Source organism: Callospermophilus lateralis, chromosome 6 (assembly GCF_048772815.1).
Source record: "Callospermophilus lateralis isolate mCalLat2 chromosome 6, mCalLat2.hap1, whole genome shotgun sequence".
Lineage (NCBI taxonomy): Eukaryota > Metazoa > Chordata > Mammalia > Rodentia > Sciuridae > Callospermophilus > Callospermophilus lateralis.
The window spans coordinates 54506294-54524478 of record NC_135310.1 but is presented as its reverse complement, the minus strand read 5'-3'; the positions used below and the strand labels follow the sequence as shown (position 1 = coordinate 54524478).

General features: G+C 36.4%; 1 protein-coding gene across 2 annotated transcripts in view; it reads left to right on the top strand.

Annotated features, from left to right (window-relative positions):
• The window catches only part of Slc16a10 (solute carrier family 16 member 10), a 111544-nt gene that overhangs the window by 47807 nt on the left and 45552 nt on the right, over positions 1-18185 (top strand). The window contains exon 1 of one of the 2 annotated variants that reach the window (XM_076858351.2): positions 11179-11250. The exons of the other annotated variant lie outside the window; for it this stretch is intronic. Within the exon in view, the coding sequence (XP_076714466.1) occupies positions 11196-11250 (55 nt within the window). The 5' untranslated portion in view covers positions 11179-11195. Of the gene's footprint in view, positions 1-11178; positions 11251-18185 lie in introns of those variants that run through there. 2 annotated transcript variants of the gene reach the window in all.

Below are 18185 nucleotides of genomic sequence, written 5' to 3'. Positions count from 1 at the left end.
GTCAAGGAGGAATGTGCAAGAGAGGTTTAGCCTGTCTATGCAGTTTATGATTTATCTTGGTGGTTTGAATGTTCTTATCTCTTAGTTTCCTGCTATTCAATAGTAACTCCCTGATAGTTACTTGTGGCTAGGAATGCTATTATGAGAGCATCTTTGTTTAGTTGGTACTTAGGACAGAAGTGTTATCTATTTGAGAGGCCAACAGTCATGAGCAAGGAGGCATTTGATTCACTGAGATAGAAATCTGTCTGTTAGGTAGAAACTTGTCTGTGTGGGCTGATACTTTCTTAGTTGGTTAAGACTTGTTTGTGCATGACAGTTTTAGGAAGAAATACCCTAGACTGTCTCCAAAGGTTTGCTGTGACTCTGTGGAGGTTGGGCTGGTCCCTGTGGGTGATGTGTAGTGGTTAAGAATATTGACTCCTTGCCTCCACCCTTTGTGGCCTTGGGCAAGTAGTTTAACCCATCTTCTGCTCCACCTTAGTTTCCTCAGCTGTACAAGGATAATAAAAATACTTGAATCAAGATTGTTTTGAGTAATGCATATAAAGCACTGAAACAGTTTCTGGCACATATTGAGCTCTTAATAAATGTTATTTAGTATAAGACTTTAGGGAAAATGTGTACTGAACTCTGTGTTGGTCTATGGAAGGGACAGTCAGTGATTTGAGATTAATGGGAAATTGTACCTTGGGAGTTTGTTCTAGACCTACCTAAATGTCTTATATGCACATAAGCCCCTCTGAATGTCATAAAGAGTGCTTTCTTTCCTCTTGAAGGAAAGGAGGATGTTGTAGCTGTCTAGATGATCTATATTACTCTGAGCTCTGTGATGTATGATATTCCTTTTGAATTTATAAAATAGCATGTACTGCTATTTTTTTTTAATTTATTTTTTATTTTTTTAATTATTGGTTGTTCAAAACATTACAAAGCTCTTGACATATCATATTTCATACATTAGATTCAAGATGGTTATGAACTCCCAATTTTACCCCAAATACAGATTGCAGAATCACATAGGTTACACATCCACATTTTTACATAATGCCCTATTAGTGATTGTTGTATTTTGCTACCTTTCCTATCCTCTACTATCCCCCCTCCCCTCCCCTCCCATCTTCTCTCCCTACCCCATCTACTATAATTCATTTCTCTCCTTGTTAATTTTCCCATTCCCCTCACAACCTCTTATATGTAATTTTGTATAACAATGAGGGTCTCCCTCCATTACCATGCAATTTCCTTTTCTTCTCCCTTTCCCTCCCACCTCATGTATCTGTTTAGTGTTAATCTTTTCTTCCTGCTCTTCCTCCCTGCTCTGTTCTTAGTTGTTCTCATTATATCAAAGAAGACATTTGGTATTTGTTTTTTGGGGATTGGCTAGCTTCACTAAGCATAATCTGCTCTAGTGCCATCCATTTCCCTGCAAATTCCATCATTTTGTCATTTTTTAGTGTTGCGTAATACTCCGTGGTGTATAAATGCCACATTTTTTTTTTATCCATTCATCTGTTGAGGGGCAACTAGGTTGGTTCCACAGTCTAGCAATTGTGAATTGTGCTGCTATGAACATTGATGTAGCAGTATAACAAGATAAAGCTTTGTAATTTTTCTCTAAAATCTCATGAAGGACTTTTTGGAAATATGTCTCTATGCTGACCTGGCAGAATTAATACTGCTTAACAAGCAGTATTATAACCAGGACCTTTCATGTCTCATTTCTCTGTAACTGCTACTGTACTCCTCCATTTCTCCTTTCACATTGCAAATACTCTCATTGCCAAAGGAATGATGTCTTTGGGCTTTCAAGGGTCTTACAAGCTAGAAATTAAACTGTGAAGCTACTTATGAACATCAAACTGGTTTTTGCACTCCTATCTTCAACCAGGAGAAGCTGTGCTCTGACTTGGCCTCCGGAGCCTGTCTCTATCTTTGGTAATTGATCCACAAATTCATTCTCTTCCTAGACATTTTGATCAGAGATCTCAAATTTGGATCCAGGCCATACCAACATCGTGACGCCTATTCTCAGCAGTATCATTCTTAGTATAGCCTATTTGCTGCATAGTTTTATTAAATCATTTTATCATAAAGGGATATGATTTTTGAAACCAGACTTGATCATTAACCTGATTGGTTTCAAAAAAGTTGGCATCAGTTTTCTTTCTAAAGTCAATTTTTATGATTATCAAAGTTATGTGTATAGATGAAATATTTATAAAACTTATAATAAAAAGTAGCATCCCCCTGTCCCATTCCCCCCTTCCTGGCAACCTTCCTCCAAAGGCAACTGCTTTCAACTCTTATAAATATTTCTATGATTATCTCAATATTTCTAAACAGTAGACTTACGGTTATATTTTGAATTTTTATCTACAGATGAAGATTTAATTCTTTTATATACATCTTTTCTCATCATCTTCTATGTCATTACTTCTGGTTAAATGAATAAAAAGCATAGTGGCTAAGAGGGAGGGCTCTGGGCTCAAATTCCAGCCTTACCATCCTCTACATTTGTGTGATTTTTGAGCAGGTTTTAAAATCAGTGTCTCAATTTCCTCAACGGAATAGGTATTTTGTAAAATTGCTGTGGTTATTAAGAGAATTAATGGTTGAGTCTGTCTCCTCAAGTGTAGGTGCTGGAAACTTAATTCCAATGCAACAGTGTTGAGAAGTGGGACTTTAAGAAGCGATGAGGCCATGAGGACTATGTCCCCTCAGTGGATTAATACTGTTATCAAGGAAGTGGATTCCTTATAAAAGGAGGACTTTGGGCCCCTTCTCTCTTCTCCCGTCCACCCCCCCGCCCCAGCCATGGGATTCCTTCTGCCATGTTATGACACAGCCAGAAGGCCTTCCCAAGATGCAACCCCTTGATCTAGGACTTCCTAGCTTCTGGAACTGAGAAATAAGTTACTTTTCTTTACCCACTCTCAGGAATTCTGTTTTTGCAGCATGAAACAAATTAGGATACTTCATAAAATGCATCTAGAGTGTCTAGAACAGTACATTTTAAATAAATTCCAACTGTCTTCACCATCAATGTCTATATCATCTGTGGATCTGTGGACATCTAATACCTTCCTCTACATTTAAAGGATGAGACTGGTATGGCAGTTAGGGATTAGCTGGTCAGTTGTAAATCTCTCCTGCAAGATTTGCCCTGTAAGTTTATGTCATAGATAATCAGAGAATTTGGACCTCCTGAGTACAGGCCCTACTGGAGACAAGAGAAACCTGAAGGAGCAGACTGAGCATGTTCACTTTTTTCTACCAAAAGTACGAATCAGATGGGTCCTCTTCTCTAGAAGCAGTCACTGAGGAGTGGAGACAGTCCTGAGTGGCTTCCCCTGGGAAGTCCTTGAATGGGTCAGAGGCCAAAGAAGGAGGGAAGTCCCCTGTGACTTGTCTCTACTTGCACAATATTAAGAGAGTTGTTTTAAAATTTATTCTGGGATGTGTATTTGTAATTTCCAGAATGTAACTACTTACTGTATTTTTGAAATTTTAACATCCAAATTTGCAAATATGAAGTATGTTTTCAGAAAAATTCTAAATTATGTTCAATTTCTTTATTCCTTTTAAACCAATTCCTTCTACCTGGTGACTTCTAGTAGCACCCAAACTCAGCACTAGTGTGAAGTAGTTTCTGGTTTACTTGTCTTTCCCAAATAATTTTTTTCAAAATATGGAAATTTAGAAAAATTTATTAAAAAATATGAAATAATGAAATAATTTTAAGAGAGAAATTAATATAAATTGACTTGTCTGAGGAATAATTTTGGAAAGAGAAATTTGCTTTATATTCAGGCACATTGAGTAAGTTGCATTCATTTTCAAATGAATTCATCATTTTCCCCTTTTCCCGTTTCCCAAAACTGTTCCTTTACTTTATTCTTGGTCTTCCCTTCACTTTGTCACCTTGCCAAATCTCTTACTGTCATGGCCTTCATCTTTTAGATTTTTGAGTTGATTCTGTCACTTACATCCCTCAAATCTGTCCCCTTGGATGCCCCTCTGCTTCTAAGCTCAGATTGTTGTCATTTGTCACTTGCAGCAGCCAGTTTCCCTTATGAGTAGTCTTTTCTCCAAACTGCTGCCAGAGGGGTTTCCAAAATACCATTTGATCATGTCACTTCTTGTGTAAAACCTATGGGTGACTCCCTAACAGATAAGGTGTGAAATTTGTATTTTTAGAATGATAAACATAGTTTTCCTATGATTTGGCCTGTTCCCTTAGGAAGCCACTTACATATATTAATTTTGCATGTGCTGTTCCTTTTATATGGCAAGTCTCCCCTTATCTCATTCCTTGCCTGAATAAAGCCTTTCATCCTTCAAGATGGTTTGGGTGTTATCAGGAGGAAAGAATATCTGACTACCCCTTCCCTCCTGCATCCGGGCTGGGTACGCCTACTAAGGGGTCCCATAATACATGGTATAAATTTTGGTCAGTTATCACACTGTGTTTACCGCTCTGGCCTTGTCTGTCTGTCATGAATTTGAGCTTCTTGAGATTAGGGACTTCAGATTCCACTGCCCAACAGAGTCTATGATTTGTATACAGTGCCTGCGTATTACCTGATTAATGTTGTATACCTCCTCCCCATTTATAACTATTTATTTAATTAACTGAACTCCAAATGTAAAACGCTGTACTTTTTCTCTATTAAATTTTATTTCGTTGCTTTCAGTCTCCTCTTTATATGAAGGATTTTGCCAACCAATACAGGAAGCTATTCTTCCTAGCTTTTGTCTCTCAATATGATGACACCACAATGAGGACAGAGATTCACATGTGCTTTACTCACTGTTATGTTCTCAGCACCTAAATAGGGCTGGAACATACCTTATGGGCACCTAATTGATATGTGTTGGGATACAAATCTGATAAATGGACCTTTCATTTCCATCCATTCCATTACTCCATATAAACAATGATTTTTTTTTAATAACTTCTTATTAGCACACCCAACCTTGGGAACCTTGTAAAGTGGGAGAACAATTTAATAACCCTTTCAATTAGAAGATAAGGACCTTTCAATTCTTTTTTTTTTAAAACAAAAATTTTTGTAATTATAGGTGGACTGCATATCTTTTTTTAATTTGTTTATTTTTATGTGGTACTGAGGATCAAATCCAGTGCCTCACACTTGCTAGGCAAGTGCTCTACCACCGAGCCACAACTGCAGCTTCAGAACCTTTTAATTCTTTGTCCTTAGTTCCATTCTGCTCAAAATTTTTATTAGAAATAATTTTTCAAGGGCTGGGGATTTGGCTCAGTTGATAGAGTGCTTGCCTGGCATGGGTGAGATTCTGGGTTGGATCCCCAGCAACCCACTGCCCCCCAAATCCTCAATGTTGCACAAGTTTTGGTTCTGTGACTCTTATAGCAGAATAAGGATATACTGGGAAATTCCAGGACAAATATCAGTTGACTCAGGGCTGTTTAATTGTGGGAGAGTTTAGAAATGGTTGATACCTTGCTTATGTAAGTAGTTTTAGTTTTATGTGTAAGACCTTTTCTTGTTTGGTTCTTCAGAGAACATGCTATGGGAAGGAGTTCTTCCTGTGGGCAAAAGAGAAAGACTTGGGTTCAGTCTTTTGAGAAAGAAAGGTTAGATATTATATATCTAGTAGAAACCCCCCTTTCAAGATTGAATGTTTCCATTCATTTGATACTTTTGTATGTCTGTGTGAAGAATAGAAGAGAGAATGGTGGTATTTAATAAACTTTGATTTGGAGAGACAAGATATGCACCAAGTGCTGGGGAAGCTCAGATGAAGAAAACATCGAGGGACAGCACAATGAAACAGTTTTGGAAGAACAACTGAGTTTTGATTATTTCTCCACAGAAAGGCATCTTAAGTAGCTTCCTTGGGAGCCTTATCTTCTTAGTTGAGAGGGTTATTAAATTGTTTTCCCACTTTACAAGGTGCCCCAGCTTACGTGTGCTGATAAGAAGTTATAAAAACAGCATGGTTATTTATAAGGAGTGATGGAATGGACAGAGCAGGGCTTTGGGCCAGACTGCCTGCAGTGTAAATTTAGAGGCTTCCACTTAAATATCTGAGCATTCTTAGACAAGTCATTTAATCTCTGAGCTTTGGTTATTTCACCCTGGGTTGCTTTGAAGATTGAATGAAGTGGTGTATATGAAGTGCCCCACACATCATCTGCCACGTGGTGGGTATTCAGTAAATGTTAGTTTTCTTCTCGCTTTGCCAAGACAGGATGTTTGCTCCAAGTATGTTTTTAGTGTCTCTGATTATTATAGGTTATAATTTTTACTCTTGGTCTAACCACCACCTATGTGGTTCCTGCAGTTAAGAAAAGAGGTAAAAGGTTTACCATGAGGGAAGAAGGTGCACAGAAATGAGTCTAGAGAAAATGGATGTTTGAAAGGGATCTAATTATTGAAGTACTATTTCTTGGTGGTTGAGAATTAAAATATGTCAATCTTATGAGGAAATGATATTCAGGTAAAGAACATCTATTGTTTCTTCTCTATTTTGGAGAATATGTTTCAATGCTGTATATAAGAAGCTAGTAAAGAAAATTCTGTTAACTTATTTCCTACTAGGGGTCATTATTTGTGTTATTACCTCAAAGATTGAACAACTATATTAACAATAAAATTATATGTGTATTAACTACACTAACTTCTTCCAACAAGGATTGAGGTAGTTTTCAGAATAAAATGCTATAAAAGTAAAATGGTAAGGTAGGAATAGAAAACAAATCAACAATCGAAAGTATGACATGGTATGTGATATTAAGATCAGGTGAAAAATGATACCTAATACATAAACTACCAGAGCTACATTGTTATAGTGCAATAATCAGTTTTACTCTAAGCTACCTGGCAACAAAAATGAAAAAGGGAGCATGGTGGATATGGTTAAAGAAAACAAAATTTACCTATTTCTCAAAGGAAGTGAAGTGTTTTTTGCCTTAGCAGAAAACTTCTTTTAGGGAATACTGAATAATGAATAAACACAGGCCTTGTCCTTGTGGTAGAACTAGCGATAGATTTCATCAGGCAGTTTTCCTAAAAGTGTGTCTCAATGAAAGCTGAGGCTGTGAAAAAAGAGGCAGTTCTGAAAGCCATTCCACCAGAGGCCAGGATGATCTGATCTGAGTTCACAGATTCTGGGTCTGGCTAAATCTAAGGGTAACATTGAGATTGGGCTACACCAGTTTCCTATCATTCTTAAATATCATTGTTTTCAGTAGGGCTTCCTTATTATTTCTTTGAAATCAGCTACACAAATTTATTCTCTATTTGGGGAAAAGTCATAGCACAGGAGTCACACAAATTATGAACCTCTTAACAAGACTTTTGAGGAGAACTTTCTAGGAATTCAGAACCTGTATTGTGGCTATTTTGTTGTTGAATTACACTGGATTCATCCCGTTAGAAATCATACTAGCAGATTGTAAGGTTGGCATCCTTTAATGGGAATTGAGAAAGATTACATTTACCTGTATGATTAGCACACTGCCTTGTGGAAGGGACTGGGGAGTTTTATCTTTTGCTTTGAACAGTGGTAAGGTTAGAAAATAATCATTATTCTTAGAGTTTTAGTAAATAAGGGTCAAGGAGGTTTGCATTAAATGTCTCAACTATGAGTCCAGGTTAGGAGTGGGAAAAAAAAAATCCCCAAATTTAAGACTGTGTACTGCTGTGAATTCCAATGAATGTAAAGGAGAACCCTGGAGACTCAGCAGTTGATATGGGCTTGATGTATTGTGTTTTTTTTTCTTTTTTTCTTTTTTTAAACCTCAGATTTTACTTTTCACATTCTAGGAGTAGTAATTTATTTGTAATTTCAGAAATTTCTGTAGTTGTTAGTTACTTGAGTCCAGCACTTTCCAGGTGATATGAATGGGTGTCAGGTTAACAGAGATGTTGGTCCCTCAGCCTTCCCAAATACCTGAGCCATGGCCTCCCGCCTTGAGTAACCCTTTCATTTTATGTCAGTGGGCTGTGTAAGAGCCATTTTCTGTGTAAGCCGTGATCTGAAAAATTTTGCAAAGAATAGCTGTAGGTCATTTTAGATCTGAGTGAATTTAGTATAACTTTAAATTTCTTTAATCATAGAGTCTTGGTGTTATGAGCAAATAGAATAATATGGTTATTTGAAGAAGTGGGTGTCTCTCAGAACATAGATTCACTTATTTTTGTACTTTTCACTATTGGAAGGGGAGGATACAAAAAAAGTAAGGGAGAAGACTAGCATCACCCATGTGATAATGGATGAGAGTTGGAGGTGTCAGTACTAATTCATGTTTAGCTTGATGTAGAACCCAGATATCAATGGGTTCATGCAGAAAATATTTGTAGGTATATAGACTTGTGTAAGATGGTAAATATGCATGTATTTCTTAGCTCTGCCAACTGAGACTACTTGGAAACAATAAAAGCCTTGTAGCAACAAACACACCTAGCACTTAAGTAACCAGGGCTCTTTGAAGATAGGGTTGATTGTAAGACTGGGGCAGAAAAAATACAAAAAGGAGCCTGCAGCATATATATACCAGAAGCAAGAGAGTGCTTAAAAACAAACAAAAATATCTCCTAAATCACCCCTCCACCATAAATGGAGGTGAGCTAAAGAGTCACAGGAGCCAAGTGAAAGAGCTCTCAGGGAGCTTTCAGTGACCAAAAATATAAAGAAGTATTTGAATATAACCTAAAGTATATGATAACTGTCTATGAGTCCACACTAATATTAATAAATGATTGAATGAGTAAATGTGGGAGAATAGACAAATCTCCCATGCAGAAGAATTCCAGTATGTAGGTAAAAACATCAGTCTCAAGGAGATGGATCATAATTTCCTACTTCTTAAGTAGGCTGTGCTTAGTGACTTCCTTCCAAGATTGTAGTACAAAAAGAGAAAAGTCTACTTCGTAGTGGAGGAACTTGATAAACACAGCCTCAGCTAGGTTATCAAAGTTTACATTGACAGTGATATATCATGTTGGTACTATGTACCCTTGATATAAAGTGGAACTTTATTTCTATGGTCTTCTTTTCAAAGTACTCATAGCTCTAGGCTATTATGAGAACATCATGTAAATCCTACTGAGGGACATCTTAAAATATCTTGATAAATGCTCCTCAATTCTGTCAAGGTCTTCAAAAAATGAGGCAAGTTGGCAAACTGTTAAAGTCTAAAAGAGCCTGAGGAGACATGCTGACTGAATATAATGTGGTTTCCTGGATGGGATCCGGAACAGAAAAAGGACATTAGGTAAAAACTAAGGAAATTTGAACGAACTTAAGTTAGAAACGAACTTAAGTGTAGTAATAATTGGTTCAGTAAATGTGATGAAAGGACCATACTATAAAATGTTAATACTAGGAGAAACTGGGTATGGTCATTCTCTGTACTTTTCTCAGTATTTATATAAATTTGAAACTATTAAATGATAGATTTTTAAAATTTACTTATCAATACTGTAAAAGATATTAAAGCATTCCCCCCCTCCCCCCAAACACGTAGGATTCACTTGCATTCAGATGGAGTGACCTAGAGGACGATTTCCTGCATGGCTTGTTTCCTCAGTCATTGTCCACAGACGCTTGAGTAGTTGTAGGAGTTTTCAGGCCCAGACTTGAGGCCCATCTTCTCCAAAGTTGTGGAAAGGAACTGTGTATTATGTTGCCCCTATACTTCCGTATGCCACTTGAAGGAAGAGTGACCTCCTGGGGGTTATCCAAGCTGAATGAAAGCTTATTAAAAACAACAACATAGGTAAGTTTCAAATTATGACCATACTGTTGAGATAAAACTTGGTGTTATGGTTTCATTGTGTCCCCCAAAAGCTCATGTGTGAGACAATGTGAGAAGGTTTAGAGGTGAAATGAATTGGGCTATAAGAGCCTTACTCTAGTCAGTGAATTAACAGGAATTAACTGAGTGGTCACTGTATGCTGGTAGGATGTGGATGGAGGAGGTGGGTCATTGGGGGCATGTCTTTGGGGTATATATTTGGTGAGTTGAATGTAGTCTATTTCTGCTTCCTGGTACCATGTGTTGAGCTGCTTCTCTCCACCACACTCTACTACCATGATGTTCTGCCTTACCTCAAGCCCCAAGGAATAGAGCCGGTTGTCTCTGAAACTGTGTGCCCCCAAATAAACTTTTCCTCCTCTAATTGTTCTTGTCAGGTCTTTTGGTCTCAGAATGAAAAAGCTGACTAAAACACTTGGCTTTTTTTTTTTTTAATCTGAGAATGAAGTTTCCAATAATTATAGATACTTGTTATTTAGGCAGTCAGAATTGGTAAAACCATAGAGCATAATCTTAGACTACTTGTAGTTTTAAGATGATCTATGTCCCACAGCAAATGTCAGAGTTGTGATCCTACTTGCCAGCATCTGTGGACTTGTAGCCAAAAATATGACTTCCTTGGGCTGAGGATGTGCCTGAATGGCACAGAGCTTGCCTAGCATGTGTGAGGCCCTGGCTTCCAGCTCCAAGTTGACTAACTCATCTGCAAGCACAAAGTGCTGTCAGTGTACAGAAATGATGGGCGTGGGTGATAATAGAGAACCCTTCTATTGTGTTTTTATAAGAAATATTAATGATATATATGGAAAGAAGCTCTAGTTCTGGAGTTCCAAGTCAGTGGAGTATATGGACTTTTAAGACTTTGGATTTGTACAATATCCTCCCATTTTGAAAGCAAGCTTTATAATAAAGGAGTTTGAAATTGTTTTTCCTATTTTTATCCTTTGTTTTGGTGGAGTCTAGGGTAACCTTTTGAGGATATGAAAACTAATATTTAAAAAAAATTTAATGTTTCAAGCAAACAGAAAAATCTAGGGAGTAACAATGCATATAGACTATACTTAAAACCGACTACTCTAATCCTAAATTTTTTCCTATTTTATAAAAGATACGTTACCAACTCAACTGTGGTCCTCTGTGCCCCTCTCCATTCTGATCCCCTTCATCCATTACTTCCCAGAGGTAATCACTATCCTGAATCTGTTTTTATTGTTCCTATCATGTCTTACACTGCAATTACATGTATAAATCTATATTCATACATTGTATGTTAATACCAATGTTCTTTCTTTATTCTGTTGCTGCTGAGCATTTAGGCTTTTTTCCACTTTTTTGCTTTTACAGATGATGCTTCAGTGAACATTATTGTTCATATCTACTTGGGCACATGTGCAAAACTTCTCTGAAGTATATGCCTGAGAATGGAATTGCTAGCATGTGGGGTATGCACATCTTCAGCTTTTCTAGATGTTGCCAAATTACTCTTGCAATTTATGTTGGAAGGTGTAAGAGAGTTCCTTCTCCCTATTGTCTAATTAAAACTCAGTATGGTTAAGCTTTTTAATTTTTGCCAATTTGAGGTTTATTATTTTTAATTTGTATTTTTCTGATTACTCGTGAGCATCTTTGTAAATGTTAGTCATTAGTTTTCCCTTCTGAATATTTTATCGCAGCCTTCCTGCCTGTTTTTCTCTTAGCTTTTTTCTTATTAATTTATAGACTTTAAGATGAAAATAATTTGTACGTTAGCTTTTCATCACTGTGACAAATACCTGAGAAAAACACTCGGAGGGGGAACAATTTATTGTGGCCCATGGTTTCAGTCCATGGTCAGTTCGCTCCCTTTCTTTGGGCCTGAGATGAGGCAGAACATAATGGTAGAAGGGCATAGAAGAGGAAATCTCAACTCAGGGCAGCCAGGGAGTAGAGAGAAGAAGGGACCAAAGACAAGGTGTAGTTCAAAAGGGCACATCCCCGTGACATACTTTCTTCAACCAGGTCTCACCTCCTATAGTTCCCACTTCTTCCCAGTAGTCCATCCAGTTCTCAGTGGATTAATCCACTGATGAATCCAGGGCCCTCATGATCTAATCACTTACTTCCCCAGAGTTTTATCTCTGAACACTGCTGTGTTGGTGTCTGAGCCTCCAACACATGGGTCTTTGGGGTTGGGGAGATATTTGATATCCAAACCACAACAACTTGTTGTTTATACACTGCAATGACCTTTTCTTCTGTGGTTGATTTCTTTACTTTATTTCTACTAGCTTGTCTATAGAAGTTGTAGGTTTGAAGGGCTCAGATTCTATTCATATTTTCCGTCATGGTTTGCGCTTGAAGAAATATCTTTTCTGTCCTGAGGAAAGAGCCCTTAAGTTCCTTAAATTTTCCTTGAAGGTCCTTATATCTTTCCCCATATTTATTTTTTAAAATCTGGAATAAAAAGTTTCTCTACTGACTAGATTTGTGTTTGTTTGCTTTTTGAGATGCTGGGAATCAAACTCAGGTTCTTGCAAATGCTGGATACATGCTGTACCAGAGAGCTACATTCCCAACCTTATTGGATTTTTTATACTTCAATGCCTATATTTTCTCATACCCAAGATTTCTAATTAATATTCTTTTTAATGTACTTTCATTTTTGATCATTTGTTTAATAATAATTTATTGTTCTTTTAAAATGAAATTATTCCTTATTTTATTGAAAGCCTAAACATATACATTTTGGAGTATATGTATATTATATATATTTTGGAGTATAGTCTGGTCTACAGAATTAATTTCATCTTTAATGAGTGTATTTATTTACCAATTGGTAGTTTGTTGGTTGAGTTTCTTAGCATTAGATTGGCTTCAGGTTTTTGAAATTTGAGTTTCAGAATCATTTTGGATGGGAGTTAATATATTGTTTGTTTGATTTTCACTTTTCTTACTTTCTCAACCCAATAGTTTAAATTTTCTTCCACCTGTTCTCAGAGTTCCCAATTTAAAACAGGGTCTTAAGAAAAAGTTTCTTTCCCCATAATAACATTGAAAATCTCATAGACCCAGCCAGAAAAGTAGTGTGGAGACCTTATTTCATGATTTGGTGTGTCTACTAGAGGCTTGTAAATGTCTGTCAAATATTTTAATCAAAATTAAAAACTCCTACTCTATAGAAGATATTATTTTAAAAAAATTTTAGTTATTAATGGGTTTTCAATGTGTCATTTCCATACCTGTTTATATTGTGCATTGATCACGTCTATCCTTTCTACTATTCTCTCTTGCTCCTCTCCTGTTCTCCACCTCCCCTCTCTCTTTCCTTTCCGTAATCGTCCCTCTTCTACTTTCAGATCTTTTTTTAAAAGTTTCCACATGTGAAAGAAAACATGTGATATGTGTCTTTCTATATCTGGCTTATTTTGCTTAGCATGAAGTACTCCGGTACCATCTATTCCTGTAAATAACATGATTTTTTCCTCTTTATGGGGAATAATATTCCTCTGTGTGTGTGTGCATGCATGCATGCATTTATAAAATTTATTTTTTAAAATATATTTATTTTTAAAATTTGTTTTACTTGGTTGTACATGACAGCAAAATGCATTTCAATTCATAATACATAAATGGAGCGCAACATTTCAATTCTCTGGTTGTACACTAACTCGATATCTTTGCTAACGGTATCATTGCTGGTATAATTTTTCCAAGGGCTTCTTGCATGGAGCCATCAGTTAGCTTGGAATTGTAACATTTTGTATCCTCCCTTTCTGTTTCTAGCAGGTTATTTATGGTGTTTCTGTAAAAAACACTATGGTCCTTATTTAAATTAAACAAAAGGGGGAAATGTTAAGGTCTGTAAACAAGTCAGATTGGCACCTGTTATTTTGCCAGAGAAATGTTAAAGTCTGTAAACAAGTCTGGATGGCGCCTGGCCAAATGCCAGAGGGAGTGGTTTGTGAAGTAACAAAAGCAAGCCATTAAGTGTGGAGATTCCTTATTGGTTGACTGCTGTATCTATTTTATGCTAATTAGATAAGCTGTGCAAAATGTATAAATACCTCTGTTATCCTACAATAAACGGCTGCATCAACGTACACAAGTTATTCGTCACCCCCCCCCTCCCTTATTCTGCTGCAGCCGGACTGCGGCAATAACCCAGCCTTACCCTCCCCTTTCCCTGATCCAAATATTCTCCATTCTTCCCATGTCTCAGTCCCCCATCATAGATCAGCATCCACTAATCACAGAAAACATTCAGCTTTTAGTTTTTTGGGGATTGGCTTCGCTTAGCATAAGATTCTCCAACTTCATCCATTTACCTGCAAATGTCAGTTTTATTTTCTTTTAATGCTGAATAGTATTCCATTGTGTATATATACCACAGTTTCTTTATCCATTCATCTATAAAAATTCATTCATTTGTTGATAGGCACCTAGCTGATTCCATATCTTGACTATTATGAATAGTGCTGAAATGAACATGGGAATGTGGGTATCTCTTTTTGTTTGCTGACTTTATTTCCTTTGGGTATATATATACCCAGGAGTAGTATAGCTGTATTATAGGGTAGTTCTGTTTTTTGTTTTTTGAGGAACGTCCATACTGTTTTTCATATTGGCTATACTAATCTAAATTTATACTCCTCCCATCAGTGTATAAGGGTTTTTTTTTTTTTTTCTCCATATCATCATCAGTATTTGTTGTTGTTTTGATAATAACCTTTCTGACTGGGGTGGTGATATGGAATCTCAATGTAGTTTTTTTCTTAAATTTTATTTTCCTGATGGCTAAAGATGAAGATGTTGAGCATATTTTCATATATTTATTGGCCATTTGTACTTCTTTTTTGTTTTTGAACCCAGAGGTACTTAATCACTGAGCCACATCCACAGTTCTGTTTTGTGTTTTATTTAGAGACAGAATCTCACTGAGTTGCTTAGTGCCTAACTTTTGTTGAGGCTGGCTTTGAACTTGTGATCCTCCTTCCTCAGCCTCCCAAATTTCTGGGATTATAGGCATGCATCACCATGCCCAGCTGTATTACTTCTTTTGAGCAGTATCTGTTCAGATCATTTGCCCATTTGTTGATTGGATTATTTGTTCTTTTATTGTTAAATTTCTTGAGTTCTTTATACATTCTGAATACTAATCCTGTCAGATAAACATCTGGCAAAGATTTTCTTTCATTCTGTAGGTTATCTTGTTTCCTTTGTTATGCAGAACCTTTTTAATTTGATGTAATCCCATTTGTAAATTCTTATTTTTATTTCCTGAGCTGTTTGAGTCCTATCGAGAAATTTGTAGCCTTGGCTAATCTTGCAGTGTTTCCTATAGTAGTTTCATAGATTCAGGTCATACAGTAAGGTCTTTGATCCATTTGAGTTGATTTTTGTACATGCGGAGAGGAATCTAGGGTCAATCTTGTACAGTTTCCTCAGTACCATTTGTTGTAGAGGCTTTGTTTTCTCCAGTGTTTGCTTTTGGCATCTTTGTTAAGAATCAGATAACTGTAGATACATGGATTTATTTCCTATTGGTAGAATATGTATCTATTTTTATGTTAATACTATGCTGTTTTTGTTACATGGCTCTGTAGTATATTTTGAAATCTGGTGTTTGTGATGCCTCCAGCATTGTTCTTTTTGCTCAGGATTGCTTTGGATATTTGGGGTCTTTTGTGCTTCTATATGAATTTTAAGATTGTCTTTTCTAGAATGACATAGGTATTTTGATGGGATTGTATTCAATTTATAAATTATCTTCAGTAATATGGCTAGACAAGGCATAAATAGGGCGTGGATCATACAGAGTTGCAGGGCCTTTAGAGGGGTCCCATCTTTCCCTGGGTCCTAGCTGACCTTAGAGGGAAAGGCCAAAATGTTGGTTGCTTTTTCCTTGTCCAGTTGCTTCCTTGATGATGGTCTCCAAGGTTTTGGTTTTAAACATCTAGCAGGCCTGTTTCACCAGTCAGATGGCCAAGGGTGTTGTGTTACTGTGTTCGGTTTCCTTTTTCTCAAAGTGGACAAAGATGGAGCAATCCTTACTCTACTGTTCAGGGAGAGAAGGCAGGAGTTCCCTGAAGCAAAAGAAGCTTTGGCAGCTGCTGGGATGCTCCCTCAATCCTTCTCTTTACTTACAGGAGTAGTTTCTTTACCCGAGGCAAACTCACCTGTCTCCTAACCCTCCAGCAGTCAGCTCTCAACAACTTCATCAGCCACCTTGTTTTTTCAGCATGGAAGTAGGGTTGCAGGCCTGCCCAAGAAAGCTGGAGTTGGGGCTGTTCTTGGGTTCCATCTGGGTCACCAGTATGTTACCAAAAGCTCAATCCTTGTCCCCATGCCAATCTAATAATGAAGACAAGGTTTTGAGAAAAAAAAAAAAGAAGAAGAAGTTTTATTGCTTTGCTAGCAAAGGAGAAACACAGGAAACTCTTGTTCTAGAAGCTGTGATTCTCCTGAATTTATCAGTTTTAAGAGTGTTTCGATGGAGTCTTTATGGTTTTCTTTTTTAAAAAAAATTTTTTAAATATTTTTTAGTTGTAGATGGACACAATATCTTGATATTTATTTATTTATTTAATGTGGTGCTTTAGGACCAAGTCCAGTGCCTCATACATGCTAGGTGAGCACTCTACCATTGAGTCACAAACCCCAGCCCTCTTAATGGTTTTCTAAGTATAAAATAACAACATATGCAAACTGAAATAATTTGATTTCTTCCTATCCTTTTATATCCCTTTTATTTCTTTCTCATGCCTGATTGCTTTGGCTAAAATTTCAAGTATTATATTGAATAAAAGTGGCAAGAGTATGCACTCTTGTCACATTTATTTTAGAAGAAGTGCTTTCAGGTTTTCATCATAACGAATGCAGTATGATGTTGACTATGGGATTGTCATATACAGCTTTTATTATGTTGAGGTATGATCCTCCTGTATACATAGTGTGTTCAGGATTTTTATTATGAAGGGATATTGGATTGCTTCAAATGCATTTTCTTCACCTATTGAGATGATTATGTGACTTGTATCCTTGACTGTATTTATGTATTGTATTAGGTTTGATTTGCATGTGTTGAGCCATCCTTAAATCCTTGGGATGAAACCAATTTGATCATGTGTATGGTCTTTTTAATGTGCTGTTGCAGTCAATTTGCTAGTATTTTATTGTGAATTTTCGCATTCATATTTTTCAAGGATATTGGATACTGGGCTACAATTGTTGTGTGTGTGTGTGTGTGTGTGTGTGTTTTGGTAGCAGGTAATGCCTTTATAGATTGAATTTGGAAGGGTTCCTTCTTTTTCTTATGGTATAGTTTGTATTAGTGTTTTTTAAAATTTTGTTAAGTTTGGTAAGATTCAGCTGTGAATCTGGTCAGTCTTGGGTTTTTCTCTGTTGGGAGATTTTTAATTATTGTTTCAATTCATTACTTATTTCTAGTCTACTTAATTTTAAAAATGTCCTCTTGGGGCTGGGGTTGTAGCTTAGTGATAGAGTGCTTGCCTCACACACGTCAGACCCTGAGTTCGTTCCCTAACACCCATAAAAATAAACAAATAAAAATAAAGATATTGCATCCACTTACAACTAAAAAAAATTTTAAAAAAAATGTTCCCTTGATTTAGTTTTGGTAAGTTTATGTGTCTAGAAATTTTCCCATTGTTTCTGCAGTTTTGAATTTATTTTAATCTAATTAATTGATTTCTGTGGTTATCAGTGATATCTGCTATAATATCTCCCATTTCACCTCGAATTTTATTTTATTTTGTCTTATTTCTCTTTAGGTTAGTTTGCTAAGGGTTTTTCAATCTTTTTCATCTTTTTAAAGAATCAGCTTTTTGTTTTATTGATCTTTTCTATTTTTTTTAAAGAGTCTGTTTCATTTATTTCTGTTCTAATCATTATTATTTCTTTCCTTCTACTGATTTTGGGTTTGGTTCTAATTTTTCCAAGACATTGAGATACATTATGAGGTTACTTGAAATCTCTGTTTTTGTAATGTATGTACTCACATCTATATACTTCACTCTTAACTGCTGTTTTTATTGTGTCACATAGGTTTTGGTAGGTGTTTTCTTTTTCATTTCTCCTGATTTCTTATTGACCCACTGTTGTTAAAGAGTATATTATTTGGGAAGGAGGAGTAGAGGGAAAAGGAAGATACTGGGAAATGAGACTGATCAAATTATATACATGTACGAATGTGGCATAATCAATCCCACTATTTTGTATAATTATAATGTACCAATAAAAAATTTAGAAAGTATATTGTTCAGTCTCCAGGTGTATAAGTTCTATTGCTGTTGCATCCTAATTTTCTCTGTTATGATCTGATTAGAAGCAAGAATTGTATTTGTTAAGACTTGCTTTGCATGATCTATTTTGGAAAATG